The 17317-nt window shown below is 43.1% G+C and overlaps 1 protein-coding gene across 2 annotated transcripts in view; it reads left to right on the forward strand.

Annotated features, from left to right (window-relative positions):
• The window catches only part of LMO1 (LIM domain only 1 (rhombotin 1)), a 57344-nt gene that overhangs the window by 30985 nt on the left and 9042 nt on the right, over positions 1-17317 (forward strand). The window contains exons 1-2 of one of the 2 annotated variants that reach the window (XM_009582495.1): positions 8906-8927; positions 9184-9397. In XM_009582495.1, coding sequence (XP_009580790.1) covers positions 8906-8927; positions 9184-9397 — 236 coding nt within the window. Of the gene's footprint in view, positions 1-8905; positions 8928-9183; positions 9398-17317 lie in introns of those variants that run through there. The other variant, XM_009582494.1, reaches the window with a different exon arrangement.

Here is a 17317-nt window from a genome sequence, read left to right on the forward strand (position 1 = left end):
TGCAGGTGTGGTCCAGGTAAAACCAATAAAGTTGCACTAGATGTGAACCATTTTTGGCACCTCTTCTGAGGCTTGTTCCTGTACAGCTGAAGCTTACCAAAGCAACTCCACAAATTTCATGGCTTTCCTATGTTGCCAGACTTTCAGGAGGTTGTATCGTGTCATTCAAAACTTCAGGGCATGCAAAAGGTTAGGGTATTGTTTATATCCAAAATGATACAAATTCTGCTTCCTAAATCAGTAATTATTTATTCATTACTTGAGCAGTGATTACCAATGCAAAACTGAGATTGAGAGTCTCCTCCCTGCCCCAATTCAGAGACTTAACAGAGAAACTTGGAACTGTGACCACCTTGGTCCCTCTCTTATACAACAGGAAAAACATAGCACTTTGAAATATTGGGGTGGAGGGTGGGGAGCCGGGATGCTCTCTTAACCTTGTTTTTTCTTTGCTACTTTCATGAGACAAAATTCCAGTCTGCTTTGTTTTTTAAGTCACCAAACTGATTATATATTGTGAAAGATCAGTGTTTTCATGGGTGAGTAGTAATTACTGAGTAATGGCTTAAAACATTTCCTGAAGGAACATAAAGCTGTTTTTAAAAGTCAAGAGTACATTAAAAGGATTACCATGTAGATTTGATTTTTAGATAACACTAAAATGGATCCCAAATGGACTTATGAAAAGGGATGCTATCTCTTTAATGGAAAGTGCATGGTCTGACAGCTCAGCATGCAAATGGTCCTGCAAAGGACTGTCTGTTGTGTTTTTTCCTTTCAACAAGAAGAGAAGGAAATAGTTCTCCTTGCCCTTCTCCTTTCAAGTTTTAATAGCAGATGGGTTGGTCTGGTTTTGCTAGGAAAGGGAGAAGAGGCTAGGTTTGGGGAATAACTGCATCTTTCTGAATCACCAGAGCAGTGTATTTCACAACTTCTAGAAGGTCAGCAGCAATTGTATCTCTTACATGGATTGCATTGAGTAGATAGACTCCTTCTGCATTCTCTATAGGTGAATCTTTACTCGTCTCTTGGAAATGAAGAAAATATGCAAATAAATTATAGTCCTTGTATATTTATTGTACTGATCTTGTGCAGGGCATGAGTGTCAATGCTTGGCTTTGCAGTAAGTTCGGACAGGGGCAGGAGAGGCTGTTATTTTCATACTACAATAACTTGCAATCACTATAGCGTTTGCTATTTCAGAGTTGCCAGCACAACTTTCTGGTGATTGATGATGTAAAATATGCTTTTGGCCTGAGTAGGATTTCTTCTAGAAACATTTAAAAGAGTATATTCATATTTCATTAAATACAGAGCACCAGGATTCCAAATTCTTTTGTGGTATTGCACAAATTATTATAGGCTCCAAAAGTCTTGAGAAATTTCTATAAGCCTGTGAAAGCTTTAGATTGGATAGTCATCATTGCCTGCATTAAGGCCCGTGACAGATTGCTTCATCAGTGTACACAGAGCAGAACATCAAATGGCCATTTGGCAGTGGGCACTGAAATTCTATTAAGGTTGCCGAAAGCTTAGGTTGACATTGTATGTGTCTGCAAAGAGGCAGAAGAAAAGATGATGATGATGATCGTGCAATGATATAGTTCTATTCTCCTTAAAATACTCACATATATAGTGTACCGAATCTGTCAGGGTGATGTTAATGTTTCACTGCTAAACCTGAGCTCTGCTGCATCGCACGGCTTTGCATATGTCTTGAAACCTCAGTAGTGCTACATTAAACAGTGCATTTTAACTGGAAGATGAGAATTGTGTAGTATTACACATGTGCCTGTAAATAATTGACTTAAGTTTTTACTTCTCAGAGTCTTTGGGATTTTTACCTTGATATAGGGTTTGTCTATTTGATTTCCTTTCCTTTTTGGAAAGGGAAGGGACAAAAAACTCCCTGTATTTAACATTGGTACATAGGTTATTCTTAAATGAGCTGAAAAGTGAGGGCTGAGTTCTCACCTTTGTGATCACCTGACTCAGAGACTCTTCTTCCATTGGTTTGCTTTGACACCCAAATCCCCCTAAGAGAAAACTCTGGAGCTTAGTGTCTTTTCAGTGGTCACTTGCAAGTTGGTGGAATATTGAGGAATATGGGAAGAATTCCAGGCTAGTCGTCCCTAATAATCATTTTCTCATCTGTGATGTTCTTATACTGGTGGAAAGGTAGTTTGAGGGTAGTCTCTCCATTGCCAGACTTTTTTCTACTATTGACACTGAAGGAGGGAAGTCAGGACGTTTGCCAGACTCTAGGACACTAAATTGTGACTAATCGAGAAAACTTGATCAGAATGTTCTCAGGCTAGGTTGAAGATGGAAGAAATCTGCGTGTCTTTTTACTGTTCCCAGGACTTCAAACAGTAAAAATGGATTTTACTGAAACACTGCATGTGCTAAGAATAAGCTTTGGACATATGCCAATTATGAAAAATTAAAGCTCAAACAAGCATATTTTATGAGCACAGGGAAAATGTTGCTTACCGGAATGATTTATAGAAACTGTTTTGCAGCAACAATTATTATGTTTTGCATTCAGTCCTGCTGCCATGTGTTCCTTTATAGCTACAGGTTGTCCTCTGGTAAGAGCAACTCCATGGTAGAAAGATTCTTAAAGCAGGTACTGGAAGTCTCAAAACTTTTGGGGAAAATGAAAATCTAGATTCTAAACCTAAACCTTGTGTCCTGAATCAGGACCTACCTTGGTACAGATTCAAACGATGTGAATTACTATTTTGGATATCTTGGTCTATCTGAGCAAATGGCTTGAAAACAGGGTCTCTGCATGGGGGATTGGAAGGGGGGTTAAGCCACTCATGAAGCTTTGGGTCACTTTTAGGCAGCTGAAACTGCCAGGGGACACTAGACTCTAATATATGTTTCTCTAAAGCTTGTTCTGAACTCTATGGCCAAAAAAATTGCTGTGTTATTGGGAGGAGGACTATAGCATAGTTCAAATAGAAGTACTGATCAAAATGTTGTTTCTCTTATTAACTGCCCTCTCCAACTACTTTTTTGCCATGCTTGGGAAATTTGTTCAGTAATGATTCAGAAGAAAGAATATCACAAATGAATTGCTAAAGCCCCTGTAAAAATCATGTGCTGTATACTGCAGCATGAAACTGGAAATGAAAAAAGATTGTGGTTACTCATTGAATAATTTTGATGAATGGTCTAAGGCTTGTTCATAAGCATTTAGTTGCAAGTACTCGGTGTTCCAAATGTAACGTTTTAATTGGATATACAGATGACATGATGAGTTTCACCTTGCTGGCCAAAATTAAATGAAATTCTTGTTGAAGATGCCCGAGACGGTGTACTCTCAGTTCAGTGCAAGTGCATGGTTTAACTTGTTTCACAGGGTGTAATATTCATAGAAGGTGAGTAATACAATACTGGGAACACAAAGTGAGTTTCTTTTTAAGGGAATGAAAATCACTGCATCTTTTTGGCAATGACTGTCTGCATTTACTTAAATGGGTGATGCGGGGCTCTAATGCTTTTAAATGATATCAGATCCTCTGATAAAAGACATAAGACTGCAGCTTATTTATTGTGATGAGACAGAAGTTAATAAGATTACTCCTACTCTTCAGTTACTTTTTCATCTTTTGCAGCCAAATGCTGGGGTTTTTTGTTAGCAGGCAAAAGGAGGTCAGCTCATTTAAAGAGTGTTGATGCTAGAAATAAACATTTTTTCCCTCAAGTAGAACTCTGAAACCTAGGCTCAATTTTTCAACTGCCAAAACTCCAGTCTTTAAACCAGAATTGCTTTTAGCACTGGAATGCTGCATCCCTATAATAATCACTTACTTAAGTCACAAAAAAATTAAAAAAAAAAAAAAAAAAAAAAAAAAAGGAGAAAAGTGTACCATAGACCTGTAATAATTGTGGTCTTTGGCAGAGGGGTTGTTCAGAACTGTGGTAACTGTATCTGAAAGGCACTGCTCAAGCAAGAATTTGTGGTGGAGAATAATTCCAGTACTATGTTGTGCAAGGTGCTATACAACTGTACAACTGTATAGCAAGCACTCTGCTGGAGTGGTTGTCACAAACCTTTCTGGGAGTGGATATATTTTGTGTGTGTATAGTTATCTGCTTTGTTGTTGAGCAAGCTTTTGTGGTAAAAGTAGCTAATCTGAGGGAAAGTGCTTTTTTAAAACAAACAAACAAACAAACAAAAACCTCAAACAAACAAACAAAAAACCCCCAAAACCCCAAAAACTTGCAGAGGGAAAGCGTTAAAAAAAGGAAAGAGTTAAAGCCATCTGCCTGAAAGCATTGTGTAAAACACACACACAATGTTGGGGAAATAAGCCAATTATGTGTGCTTCACAGGAGGTGGGGGACTGACCTTTGTGTATAATTAGTTCTTTTATTTAAAGCAAAGATTTTGAATAGAATAACTAATTAGCTGTCATAAATGGCAAATTGAAGATTTTGGCCAGATTCCTTGGGGAGTGTGGGAGGACGTCCCTCCTCCCACCCCGTGCTGTACGCTCTCACTCTCCTCATTAGGGTTGTTTTTAGTTCTCTGCAGTGGTAATGAGGAGTGCAGTGGCGGCACTTCTCGGAGCCCCCTCTAACAAGGCATGAAATGCAGGAGGAGAACCGCCTTCAGCTCCTGCCGCTTTCACTTGGCACATGTGGGTATAGCAGAGGGCTCGGTGGGAGAGGGGGAGGCTGAGGTGGGCTGTGGGAAGTCGGAGGGGAGTCTGAAAAGTCCTGGTGATATCACCTGTGTTCCATGCTCTGGACTTGACTGTATAAAATACAGGCAAGCTGCAAAGCCTTGAGGCATATATCATTAGCCAGCAGTCCCGCATTACTCTTTCAGACCAATTAACCTTTAGAGTTGCATTAAAGAAATTAGGTGGTGAACTTCCATGCTTTCAGAGGGGACCAGTAGCTCTCTTGCAGACCAGAGCACTGTGGAGCCATACACCATAGGACCATTGCAGATAACTGTTATTTAAAAGGTCTACCATTTATAAAAAGTTCCCAGGCTCTCTTGGAAACGAGGCTTTATGAACAGTGCCCTTAAAGGAACTGCAGCTGATTGCCATGTGAATAGAAATATCAGTAAAATGGCTTAGAAAAATTTAGAGGTGTACTTAACGGACACTTGTGTTATAAAGCCAGCTGAATAATTTTACAGAAAGACCCCGACTGAGAAGATACGGGCTGATTAGAGCTAGTTTGCCCAGCTGTGAATAGAGGTAAAGTTTAGATTACTCACTACAACAACATCCTCTTTAGACACAGCCATAAATTTCAGTATGTCCAGAGGTGGTGTCTATAATTTTTTAATGTGCATTGGAGCTCCGAGCACTCAGAACAGGTTTTGTTTTGTATTTACCAGCAGCAAGTCTATTAAGTTGTAAAGGGCAAAGAAGGGAGTGTACGTAGCTAAAAATAGAAAGGCTTCATTTACCGTTTCTAAGAAAAGATAGCGATGGATGGCTAGCAACAGGAGAGGAGAGAGCAACTTGATGGTACTTTCAGAATTTGGTCATCAGTCAGCATTCCCTTTGTGGTCATGTATTTAAACTGGTGAGTGTCCAGCTGTTAATTTTCCTACCTCTGCAACAGGACTTCTCATTTTCTAATCCTGGCCCGCAGAGCGCACATGGAATTTGTCGAGAGTGAGCCCTTTGTTTCTTGGCAGCCCCAGTTAGACACCACATGCCCCTGATCAAATTGGACTGGGTATCTTGGCATTTTTTGGTAAGTACTGGGGAGAAATCTACATAGAGAAATGAAGCAGCATTGCAGTCTTGCAGTGGGGAAATTTCCAAAAAGAAAGAGCAGCTCTCCAGGTGGTTTCTGCCTGCAAAGCCCGGGCTGCGTGGGGTTTGCTGGAAGGGAGGCAGGAGGAGGAAAGTGGGGTTTGGTGTTGGCTGTGTCCTCTCTCTCAAACCTCCGACCGTGAAAGGGGTTAAGCTGCTGAGATGCTGCTTTCTTGTTGCTTGGAAATGACATGGCAAGCATGTGAGAAACCCTTGCTGATAAAGTTTGGCGGTTTTTGAAATTTTGTTTCACACGTTGCCTGCTGTGTCAACTCACCAGCTAATTGCAGCTGCAACTTTCTGTAGTGGTGTGTGTGCTCCGTGCAGACCGGTTGGTTGGGATGTCGGAGGGAAGCCTCGCAGACCAAAATGTAATTTCAAAACACTGAACCTGACCAGCAGAGGCTGACCTTGCTCGTTATTATCTGAGTGGGAATAGCAGCTTTGAACATCATATAATCTCTGAAATGGTACCTTTTTTCATTAGAAAAAAACAAATACGTAGCTTTTTTCCTTGCTTAAGGTACTGTTTAAAAATATATATATCTGTTCCTTTGCTAGTTATTAGAAGAAAATCAAAGTGTTACATTCCCCTTATTCGCAGAAGCCTCTCCTAAGACAATGGTGTGCTTGCAATAGCGGGGAACTGAGACGGTGGCAGTGAGTGAGGGCTGCCAGGGCCACAGGTGGAACAAGAACCGCCACTGCAGCCAGCCCACAGCCATCCGGGCCTGCTTGCCACCTCAGGAGACCCTCCTAACCTGCCAAACCACCCTTACCGATCAAACCAGCCTCTGCTAGTGCTCCAGCCAGAGTTTTGTCCCTGCACAGCTGCCCTGGCACTTGACCTTGCTGCTGTCACGGTGGACCCGTCGCTCTGGGTGAGGAGAGGTGTAACTCCGAAAGGGCACTGGTTTCAGAAGCACTCGAGGGCCTTGGGGAGTCCTGTCTGGCTGAAGATCTTGTATTTCTGAATCGCAGAGATGATCTCAAACCCTACCCATGCAGTAGTGCTCTTGGGAGGGCGTTTAAGGGGCTCTGGTTATCTAGAATCTGCATTCTGAAATCTGCAGCACCTCCAGACACAGGATCCTCAAGTTACCTAGATGAACCTTGCAAAAGAATTGTGTGATGACCCTCCCTTGTAAGAAATCCTCTTCTGCCTCTAAGGGTACGCAGCTCCCATTTAGAGAGCCTGTTTGGGGGTTGGGTAATGACTCTCTGGTGTCTAGGGCTCCTATCTTAAAATATAGTTCGCACGCCTAGGTCTTAGTTTTCATAGATACGAACTATTTTCTTTCATCACTGGTACTGATCGTCTACAGTCTGCAAATGCAAATTCATGTATGCGCCCTCCTCTGCCTCAGAGTAAGGCAGTCTCTTCTCACCATGTGCTGTTCTCCTTGTGTGGAGTTGGAGAGAGCATGGGATGAAGGCTTTAAGTTTTCTTAAAAAGAAATTACTTGAAAAGTGAAGCTTCTCTTTGCTCCCGAAATGTACTTTGCAAAAAAAAAAAAAAAAAAAGCCGTGTCCAGAACCACGGGGCCACTTCCCTCGTTCTTGTGAGAAACTCTCACCAGGAGACAGGACTTCTGCAGTTTGACCTCCGGCACCCACAGTATATTACACTTTTGACACTTCCCTGTCTTTTGCCTCTCCCCAAACGTGCGGGTGTTTCTCTGTGGCTGTGTACATAGAATTTCTCTCAGGAGCGTTACGGGTTGCTTATGTGGCAGAAAAACACAGATTTAAGTTTTCACTTAATTATTGCATATTTGTCACTGGCATCAAAAGTTGGCTCGTATCGACTTTGCAAGCAGATTTCGAGTGTGCCGCAGCAAAGAGCAGGAGAGCTCTTTAAGCCTTGAGAGTTTTTGAATGTTACTTGACCTGTCTCCGTGCTGCTGAGACCACTTTGATAACAAATGGATCAATACCTTGCTGTTTGTGTAGAGGTGTCTTAAGTGCTATTGTCGTCTGCTTGCAGCTCTGACAAAGCAATTATTACTGTAGGAGTGGTGGGTTTTACATGTGCTGTGCATTAGCCACTGTCAGGTCACCCTGGCTTTTAAGGAAAGCAGCAAATGTCACTTATTACAGTGGCACTGACTTGGTCCTCTCTGGTTAAGGGACTGTTAATAATTCCATTATCAAGCTGCTACTTTCTGGAACATCCGGTGCTTCCTACAGAAATGGTGGCTTAACTTTGTGTAAGAGTATATAACCAGTGACACCTGCTACTGCAGCCGGAGTGTCCCCTCTCATCTTCTCTGCATTGGTTAAGTGATTGGCACTAGTAAAAATAAAAATCAGTAACAAAGTAAAATCAAGGCTCTGGAGAAAATGGGATTCTGGCGCTCAGCGAGTTTGTTTCTTCTTTCATCATCTCCTGTCGCCTTCCTCCCCCACAGTATAATCCTTGTTTATTTTTCCACCTTGCCTGTTGATTCCATAAAATCCTCCCCGTCCTCCCTCTTAAACTGAGAAGGGCAACAGGTCTCACACCCGTCAGTGCTCACCATGGGAGGCACTATCGCGTGGAGGAGAGGAAGTAGCTGGAGACAGCAGTGAGGAAGGTGGCCACAGCAAGTCTCCACCAGCCTAGTGACTCGAATGTCCTGTCACCACCTCATACCCAGCTAGCTCATGCTTGCTTTGCAGTCCCAGCAGGGATTTCCAGGGAGGAAAAAGCTGGTTTTTTATTGCCTTCTCCAGCAGAACACGAAGAGAAGGAAAGCTCTGCTTTGCTTAAGGAGCGTGGCTTCACTAGTGGTAGAGGCGCACTGGTTGGGTTATTCTCAGCAGTCCTCGAGGGCTTTTGAGTAACATTTATTTTAGTTGAGCAGCCCAGGGGCTGCTCTAGCTTTCACTGAGGCCTCTGTGACCAGTGGGGCTTACAAAAGAGGAACAACAGTGGTGTACCACATCTTTTTATACCCACTCCTCTCCTTTCCCCATTAAGCTTGATCCAGCCAAGATGCTGGACTGGGGGTACACACAATGGTGGCCCTTCTGATCTTCATAATTGCCTGTGGCAGGTAATTAACAACACAAGGGTACTGGTAATGAGGGAAAAAGCAAATGTTGACAGTTTATCCTGCTGCAAGATGTTAATTAAAAAAAAGTCTGGTGCTTTGTATCAGCCCTACCCTCAGGAAAAAAGGGCTGCGTTCCTGCAAGTGTCACACCCCCACTTACCTGTGACAGCAAATGAGGTTTAAGTTCCTTTGACCATCAGCTTCTTGCAATATGAACTTCTTGTAATGAAACCAGCAGCAGTATTTGCTCACAGATCTACCCATAGCTCACAGTGCTACCCTGAATGCAGGAAACCTATTCAGGCTGTTTGAGATCTTCTAAAGGAAATGCTTTGTTTGCATTGCAGGTGTGCCGATGTTATCTGTACAACCCAAAGGGAAGCAGAAGGGCTGCGCTGGCTGCAACCGGAAGATCAAGGACCGGTACCTGCTGAAGGCTCTGGATAAGTATTGGCATGAAGACTGTCTAAAGTGTGCCTGCTGTGACTGCCGTCTTGGAGAGGTTGGATCAACTCTTTACACAAAAGCAAATCTCATTCTTTGCCGCAGAGATTACCTGAGGTAAATAGAGGAACGTACTGTGGGCTCTTCCCAAAGCCTCTCAGTGTGCGACCAGCTGTTTGTCTTTCTAAACCTCTGCTATGAAAACATGTACTTGTGCTCTGCCCAGAAGAGGTTGGAGCTTCTTCCTCTATCTAAGCATGGCTTTTTGTTTGCACTTAACATATTTTGTAGTCAAGGAGGTGGCATCCTATTTTTAGGTCAAGGTAGAAGAAGGAGGGCATGACTGAACTCTTTATTATTATGAACCAACAAGTACAAACAGTGCTTGCTGAGAAAATCAGGAAAAGACTGTTAATTCTTCTTGCATATCTTTGATGTTATACTCCTGCATATTGACTGAGATCTGACGAAACCTTTACCTTTTCTTTTTCAGTGATAGCTTTTAGATAGACTTCTGGTGCTTATATAGAGTAGGGTTCCTTCTGAGGGGCTCTTGTCTCTTCCTTAAGTAAACAGCGCAAAACACTCCAAAATTACAGATCAGCTTCAAAAAATTTTTCTTCATGACGAAGTCTGCGGAGACCATCACTAACTCCGAGTTAGAACTACCCTGTCAGTGTGTGTTTGCAATACATAACAACACATGGGATTTTTTGCCTGGTGTGTATGGGGGTTTTGTAAAAAATAATTTATATAAACACAAATTAATTTTAATAAGGCAGTAGGCCTAATGCAAACATTCTTAGGAGGGTCACACTGCAAAACACTCTGAGTTTTGCTTTGTTTTCCCTTTGGAAGAATGTACTTGATCTCCAGCTAATGTGTGTGTGTGTTCTTTTTTTTTTTTCCTAAAGCACTGATAGCATTTCCTATGCAATCTCAACCAGCAAACACATCTGAAGCAAAACAAAAACAACATACGCTGTTTTAAGATAGGGAGGTAAAATGCCATCTAATCTTGTGGTGTCCAGAGGCTGGCTAGTTTAGTCTCAATGATCAAATGCTTCACGTGTTTCAATGTAAAACATTCCTGCAAATATATTTTCTTAGCAAACTTGAACAAACAAGTTTCTCCTTCTAAAGATGAGAGCTTAAGCGCTGAGCCAAGTAGAAGAAACAAGTCTATTAGCTGCCATATGGGAGCTGCCACCTTGCCTTTCAGCCAGGCAGTGTACAAGAGCATCCTGCCCACATGAGGATTTTTGCTCCTGCTTGAGCTGAAAGTCTCCAGGGCACGCATGAAATGTCTCAGCTGAAATTCTGCCACTCAGGCAGCAGTCGCAGGGTTAGATGGGATGCATTCCCAAAACGTAAGTGAGGAGGAGCTTGGGTAAAGGTGGAACACATCTGAAGGGGAAAAGACAGGATAAACAGCCTTTGGAAAGGTGGAAAGCGTGCAATGAGGAAAGAGGTAATGATCTTCACTATCATGAAATAATTTTTGTACCTCGTCTTAAGTCTGAGTATTTAGTGATGCCACAGGTCACTGGCTCTGGAAGTATCCTTAACCCTGTCTCTGCTAAGCTGAAGAAACTGAGCTCCAGAAGGTTCTTTAACACGCAGATTTCTAACCCCAAATTAGCATTTTGATTCTTCACAGACCCTCCTTCAGTTCAGCTGTACTCTTTCTGTGTTGTGGACATAATTCTGATGTGTCAATGAAGAATATAACAGCTCTTGATCTTCCCTTGTCAAGGATTGCATAATTTCTTTTCATCATAGTATCACAGTTGGGTCGTGCTAGGTGCTAATCACAAGGACCCCCAAAGCGGGGGAGAGCTTCTTCCAGGAATAGTCTTCCTTCCAGAAAGCATAGGCTGCATTAGTTTCTGGAGTGTTTCTTTATACTTGGATGTATTAAAACCTGTGTCTTGTTTGCACCCAGCTTGCCGATCCAGGTCTCTACATCAGTCATCTCCTCTTCATTATTTATCACTTCTCTAGGCTTTGTCATTTGTGCACTTGATAAACAGTGGTGTGTGTGTGTTCGGTTTGGTTTTTTTTAATCTGACCTGAAAGATAGATATTCAGTGTTATTCTACATGTTGCAGGACCCTACTGGAAATACTTAGCTAGGCAGTGATTCCCATTTACATTTGCTTTTTGAGACCTACAGGCTACCCCATGTTTTGTCCATTTAATGAGCACCATATTGATTTTGGTTTGTTCTGGTTTCATAACAAAAATAACATGCAGCATTAAATCAGACACATTAAAGTGCCAAGGGAGGTAGGAGTATCGATGCTGCTTACAAGAACCTTTTTATCACTGCAGTTGTAGAGCATTTCTTTCTTTCCTTGGTTTAGCCTGAGAATGCTTCTTTGAGGTGGAAAAGCTTAATCTGTGATCTTCACACCGGCCCCAGATGGCACGACTTTCTGGGGCACACCAGAGGTCTGTGCTAGAGATGGGAAAGAAGCCAGGAGTTGCAGACCCCAGGAAACAGCCCACATCCCATCTCTGAGAAGAGAGGGCAATTTGTGACTCGAAACATGGAAGGCAACAGTTGGGGCTAGTGTTCCACCATGTCCACACAGCTTCTGTCACAGCAGCAGTTAAGCGTAGTCTTTGAAGCAAACTTGTTCTGTGCCTGAAAGGGGTCTCGTAGCCCCTCTACCTCCATTTGTTGGGTTAGAATAATCCCTGGTCCACCAAGGGCGGAGTCTGTTGCTATTTGTGCAGCGTGGTTAAATTGTGGAGAGAAGGCTTATGTGGCCCAGTAAAACAGGGCCAGACATTCTCTGCGCTAAAGAAATTGTAGGTATTGTGAGTGAAAATGGGGGGCATCTGCCCGTATTGCAGTAGAGTACCAAACACTTCAACTGGCTGCATGGTCTCCTCTAGGTCTCTGGCTAATCTTAACCTCCTCGAATGATGGCTATGTATACATACGTTATGCTACTAGCTAATTTGGGGGGGGATATTTTTCCCCTATCTGAATTTAGTCCGTTACAACAGCTTTGACCACTAGAAATATTTCTTACTTGTTTTTTATTGGGAAGAACAATATAATTGTCATATCCCAGCAAATTTAGCCAGTTTAACAGCTGCGATGTTTTGTGTGCTTGCTAATAAGTAAATTTAGGTTTATACTACTTTTTGGGGGGGTTCTCCTGCATTCCTAGGTTCTGTTCTCCTGATGCTAAGGAACCATTTCAGGGTCCAAGGATAGGAATAAGGGCATTGCTATGCAGTCTCATATTTTATGGAAGTTTACAGCAATTTTTTTTTACTTTAGAACACCTTCTGTTGCCTTCTATACATAATATTTCTTTCTCTCTCAATTTTAACTACTAGTTCTATTAACAGAAGGAACTAAAGTTGCCATCACCATCTTCTCTACTGTCTGTTCACTCCGGCTAATTTGAATTTTTCTTCTTGGAGAATTACCCATTCCCATCATTATATAATTCCTTCCCTTTAATAGTTCTAGAGCCTCTATCCACATCTTTTTTTCCTTGTTCAACAACTCAACAGTATTTATTCTACTAGTCAAATTTTAGCAGAATTCATTTGTAAAAATAAGTTTTCATACTTCACACTGTACTCGCACCAAAAAGGGAGTACTTTATCTGGAAGACAGTCAAAGGAATTTATTGTTGGCCACTTCCTCTATATGCCTTTGAATAAGAACTGGGTGAATATTGCACTAATATTTAGTAGGTCAACCATCATGTGAAAAATTAAAAGCTAGACTGATTTTGCACCTATAAATGTAAATATATGTGTCTTTTGTATCGCTGTGGAATGACCAGGAGAAAAAAATTGGTGTTTCATAATCTCTTTCTAGACCAAAGTTTCTTTGAATGTGCCTGTGAGCCGAGTGTGTAGTTTGGGAATACGTGCTTCATTACCCGGTGAGACGTGTCTCCCCTCCCCGTGCGCACTCTCCATCTAGGAGCGTGCAGCAGGCTTGTTCCTGCCCGGGGCTGCGAAGACCCAACCATTACCACCCAGCATCAGGCTCCCGCTTGCCTCATCGCTACGGAGGCAGCAATGTATAGGTGCTTACCTACAGACAGAAAGGACTCCTGGAATATTTTGGGCGGCTTGAAATTCGGCGATTTGCAGGTCTGGGCCCCTGCTTGCGCCACCTCCTGCAGGCAGGTCGTAGAGCCGAGAGCCCCGGCGCCACCGCCGTCGGTGAAGAGCGGCTCTGCCGTACTGGAGCAGCTGCGGCCACTGCAGGGATCAGGGACAGGGATGAATTTCTGGACTTTTGCCATTGGCGTGGGGCAGAGCCCTGGGACAGGAGCATGGCTGGCTCCCGCCCCGCTGCGTCGGCGTCGCTTTGGAGTCGGCTTTGTCCGAAGTGTTGGCAGCGTGATGGGCTGCTGGCCGCGTGCGCTGGTCCTCACTGGGTTTTTAGAAGAAATCTTTCAAATGTATTTCAGGAGCTGCTAGCAGACCATAATCTGATCATTTGTTTCAAAAGATAAACTGTCGTCATTGCTTGTGAAGGAACATTTGTTAACCTTCACATTTCATAAAACACTTTCTTGCTCATTTTTTAATCATGAAAGATGAAATTGGATCTCGAGTTGTTATCCTTGTGGTATCACCTCAGTCTCCAGCTGTGTCTAGATGTATCTTTCGATACATTTTGTCTGAGCAAATAGATTTACCATTTGTTTCATAATCACAGTTCCAGCATTCCTACCTCTAATTATTTTTGATAAGCAAATGCTATTGAAGAAACTGCTTTGGGACAGAGAAGCTTAGCGTGCAGCTCGGATGGCTCCTCGCAGCCCCCACGCAGCAATGTGTGTTTGTTCCTAGCGTAATTAAACATGCACCAAGCTCCAGTTCACAGGCACGGTTTGGGTCTTGCATCAGGATTTCCCGGGAGGAACTGACAACTTATATTTCACTGTGAAGTGCTGATGAAGAATGTGATTTTTGCTTTTTACTCGGCATGGTGCCCTCACACGAGCAAAGGCGAGTCAGGCTCGCTTTTACAGGAGCAGAAGCATTGCTTCTGTGTGTTTGTTATGCTGGTGTTGGGAAAGTTTTTCATCATTTAAACTGATTAGGGCCTCAATTAGACTCCAAAGAAAGCTCAAAACCTGCACTAAAAAATTATGGCAAATCGGGAAGAGAAGAAGGGCTTTCCGGGAAGCCCTGATGCTGTTCTCAGTTGATTTCGTGGAAATTCTTTTCACCCTACTTCCCACGTGTTTTGATCGGTGCCGCAACCTCAGCTCGGCGTTGCAACCCGCGCGTGGCGGCGGTGCCACTGGCGGGCAGAGCAGCCCTGCGCCCCCGTCGGAGGGACGGAGACGTCCTGGCAGGACTGCCACCCCCTGGCACTGGTGCCCCTCAGCACTCTTTGTGTCACGGAGGCTTGAACTCCACCCTGGGTAGCTCCTAGTCCAAACGAGTCAGCTGCCCAGTACTGGGGTTTCCAGTTGTTGGATACTGGTTTTTGCTCTGCTCCAAATGGCCCAGCAGGTTCATTCTGTTAGTGAATCGCTTTGAGAGCTCTTTAGACGAAGTTTTCTGTATCTGGCAAATGTGCAGGGTTTAATTTTGTTGTGGGATATGAAAAGCGATCTTGCACAAACACGGGCGCCCTGCTCTCTGGCACAGGAGGACGCAGGCAAATACCCTCCTTCTGGTGGGCTTCCCCAAGTCAGTAGCGAAGGCCCTAAGCCAGACAATTAAACCACGGTTGGATGTGCACAAGTCTTCAGGAACCGAGAAGTGCATGCCGAAACCAGCAGAATTTAGGTTAATCTACCAGAGGCATCACTAATACTCTGAATGTAGCTTCAGCCTGCAGAAGCTGCAACACCTTTGAAGCAGCAAGGAGAGTCTTTGGGATTTTTTTCCACCAGAGGAGCGTAGTGCTTATGCATGCACCGAGAGCTTGCCCTGCCTGCTTTTCAAGGGACACTTTCAGTGTGGGGAGGAGAGGTATAAATGCAGTGTGGCTGAACAAATGGTATCTGCTCAGAGCCTAAACACGTTGCAAAATTGAAGTGCTGTTCTTGCATCGCAACAGGGAGCGTCTTGCTTGCTATGTAGGATGTCCTCACTTCTACGCTTGGTATCTATACAGATTAAGGAGGATTAATTAGGCTCAAAATACAGTGTGTCTTGGCAACATTTTTGTGCTGTGTGATATTAAAGCACAGATTTTTTTTTTTCTCCATAGTAGCTGGTCCAGGGGTTTCTCACAGCCCATGCCTTTCAGGATAAACAAGCAATGCTTGATTTGTTCGCTTGCTTTTTCTCCCTTTTTTTTTTTCTTCCCCTTCTCTACACCTCCCAGTCAGGAGGAAAGCTTATTCTTCCAGGCTGTGGTATACTAGCATGCCTCTAGCACTTTCAACCTTGCAGTTTTCTGACTGCTGTTTTTAAGCTCCCGTAAGAGGACATTGTTGCATGTGTGTTCAACAGGGCCAGAGGTAACCAAGAAGGGTTTTAAGGTCGGCGGCTTCAGTTATACTGTAAGGAAGGCTGGGGCAGGGGAGGAGGACTTGGACTTCTACCTGCTAAGAGTCCCAACCCCACTGTAAATATCTACTGAAAATACGCAGGGAGAGACCAAAGGAGTAAAAATAAGTGAACATTCAGATGCGTTCTTCAACTGAAAACAGATGCCCTTCAGCAACCTTGTAGTTTATGCCCAGTAATCTCTGAACTAGTGCGATCACCCGACCAGAGGGCTTTTTTGTACCGCGCTGGTTCAACTCCTCCCGCTATGCTATCCATGAATGCCAAACCCTTTGGCATGCAAGTTGTAAATTCTTTGGGATTGAACTTGAAGGCTTCATGAGAGGACAGCTTGACCAACTTCATTAGTATCAAACTGCATTTCCTTTCCTTCAGCTGACATGACTTCCCACTGCAGCACCGACAACGGTGTCCTGGAAAGGAGGGTGCACCAGTTAATATGTATTTACCGTGCTGAAATGCCTGTTGCTAAGGGTTTCTCTGAATATTACAGGAAGGCTGATTACAGTGAAGTTGGGAACCTCGAGTCTGAAGTTGCTTTTAAGCTTATTCTTTTTATCTTTTTAAGTGATGTTCAGGCTTTCCCTGCAATTATTGGCATATTCAGTACTTCGGTCAAATCAGACTTGTAGCTCAGCATATTTCTAGTATCCACAGATGGGAAAAATACTGATTGCAAGCTGTTAAGAGCCGTCCTCAATGGAAGACTAGTTGTTAGTTTGTTTCAAGTGGTAGGGGGAAAACCTTTCCTTTTCTTGATGATGAGTTTCAGGTATGTAAAGCAAGTCTTGTTCTACAGCAGGTCCTGATGGAGCTAGGAAATAAATGGCAGCAGGCATATAGGGAAGGTGTATGGGAAAACCTATTTCACCTGCTAGCTGGAGAGAATATGAGCATGGGGTTCGGTAACTCTTCAAAAACTTACACAGATAATCTGGATATACAGATATATAGAGAAATATGTAGCTGTACGCAATATCTACAAATGTAGATATTTATCTGTAGGTAAGAGTTTAGTCCTCTTTCAACTCATAATTCTTAACCTTTCAGTGTTGAGAAAGCCTTTTGTTCTGGGGAATTATCAGTCTCAACTCAGCTGTTTAATTTTGAACTTGTCTTTTTCTTGTGTTGTTTAAAAAAAATCCAATTGACACTCCCAACCTATCCTTTTTGTACCACTCATTATTTATATGGGCCTGCCCTGGTTCCTCTCTTTTTGTCTCCTGTGAAGTCAACAGCTCCAAAATTTTCACTCTTTCTGTGGAGGGAAGATTTTTTCCCTCTTTCTCAATTGCAAGCTGCTAGCTAGTCAGACACCAGGCTAGAGAGAGGAGAAGAAGTGGGGACTCTCTCCTTGTAGGCAATGACAGAAACAGATTGTTGTTTCTAGTGGTGACAGAAATAGGCAATCAGGTTCTCAGTTTAGCCACCCTGCTCGTTTTGGTCAGAGAAGAAAAAATCTGTTAAAAGGTGCTCAACTTAATGTGTGTTCATATGAGAAGTTTCTTCCTGTTTTCC

The sequence above is a fragment of the Fulmarus glacialis genome, unplaced genomic scaffold, assembly GCF_000690835.1.
Source record: "Fulmarus glacialis isolate BGI_N327 unplaced genomic scaffold, ASM69083v1 scaffold24737, whole genome shotgun sequence".
NCBI lineage: Eukaryota > Metazoa > Chordata > Aves > Procellariiformes > Procellariidae > Fulmarus > Fulmarus glacialis.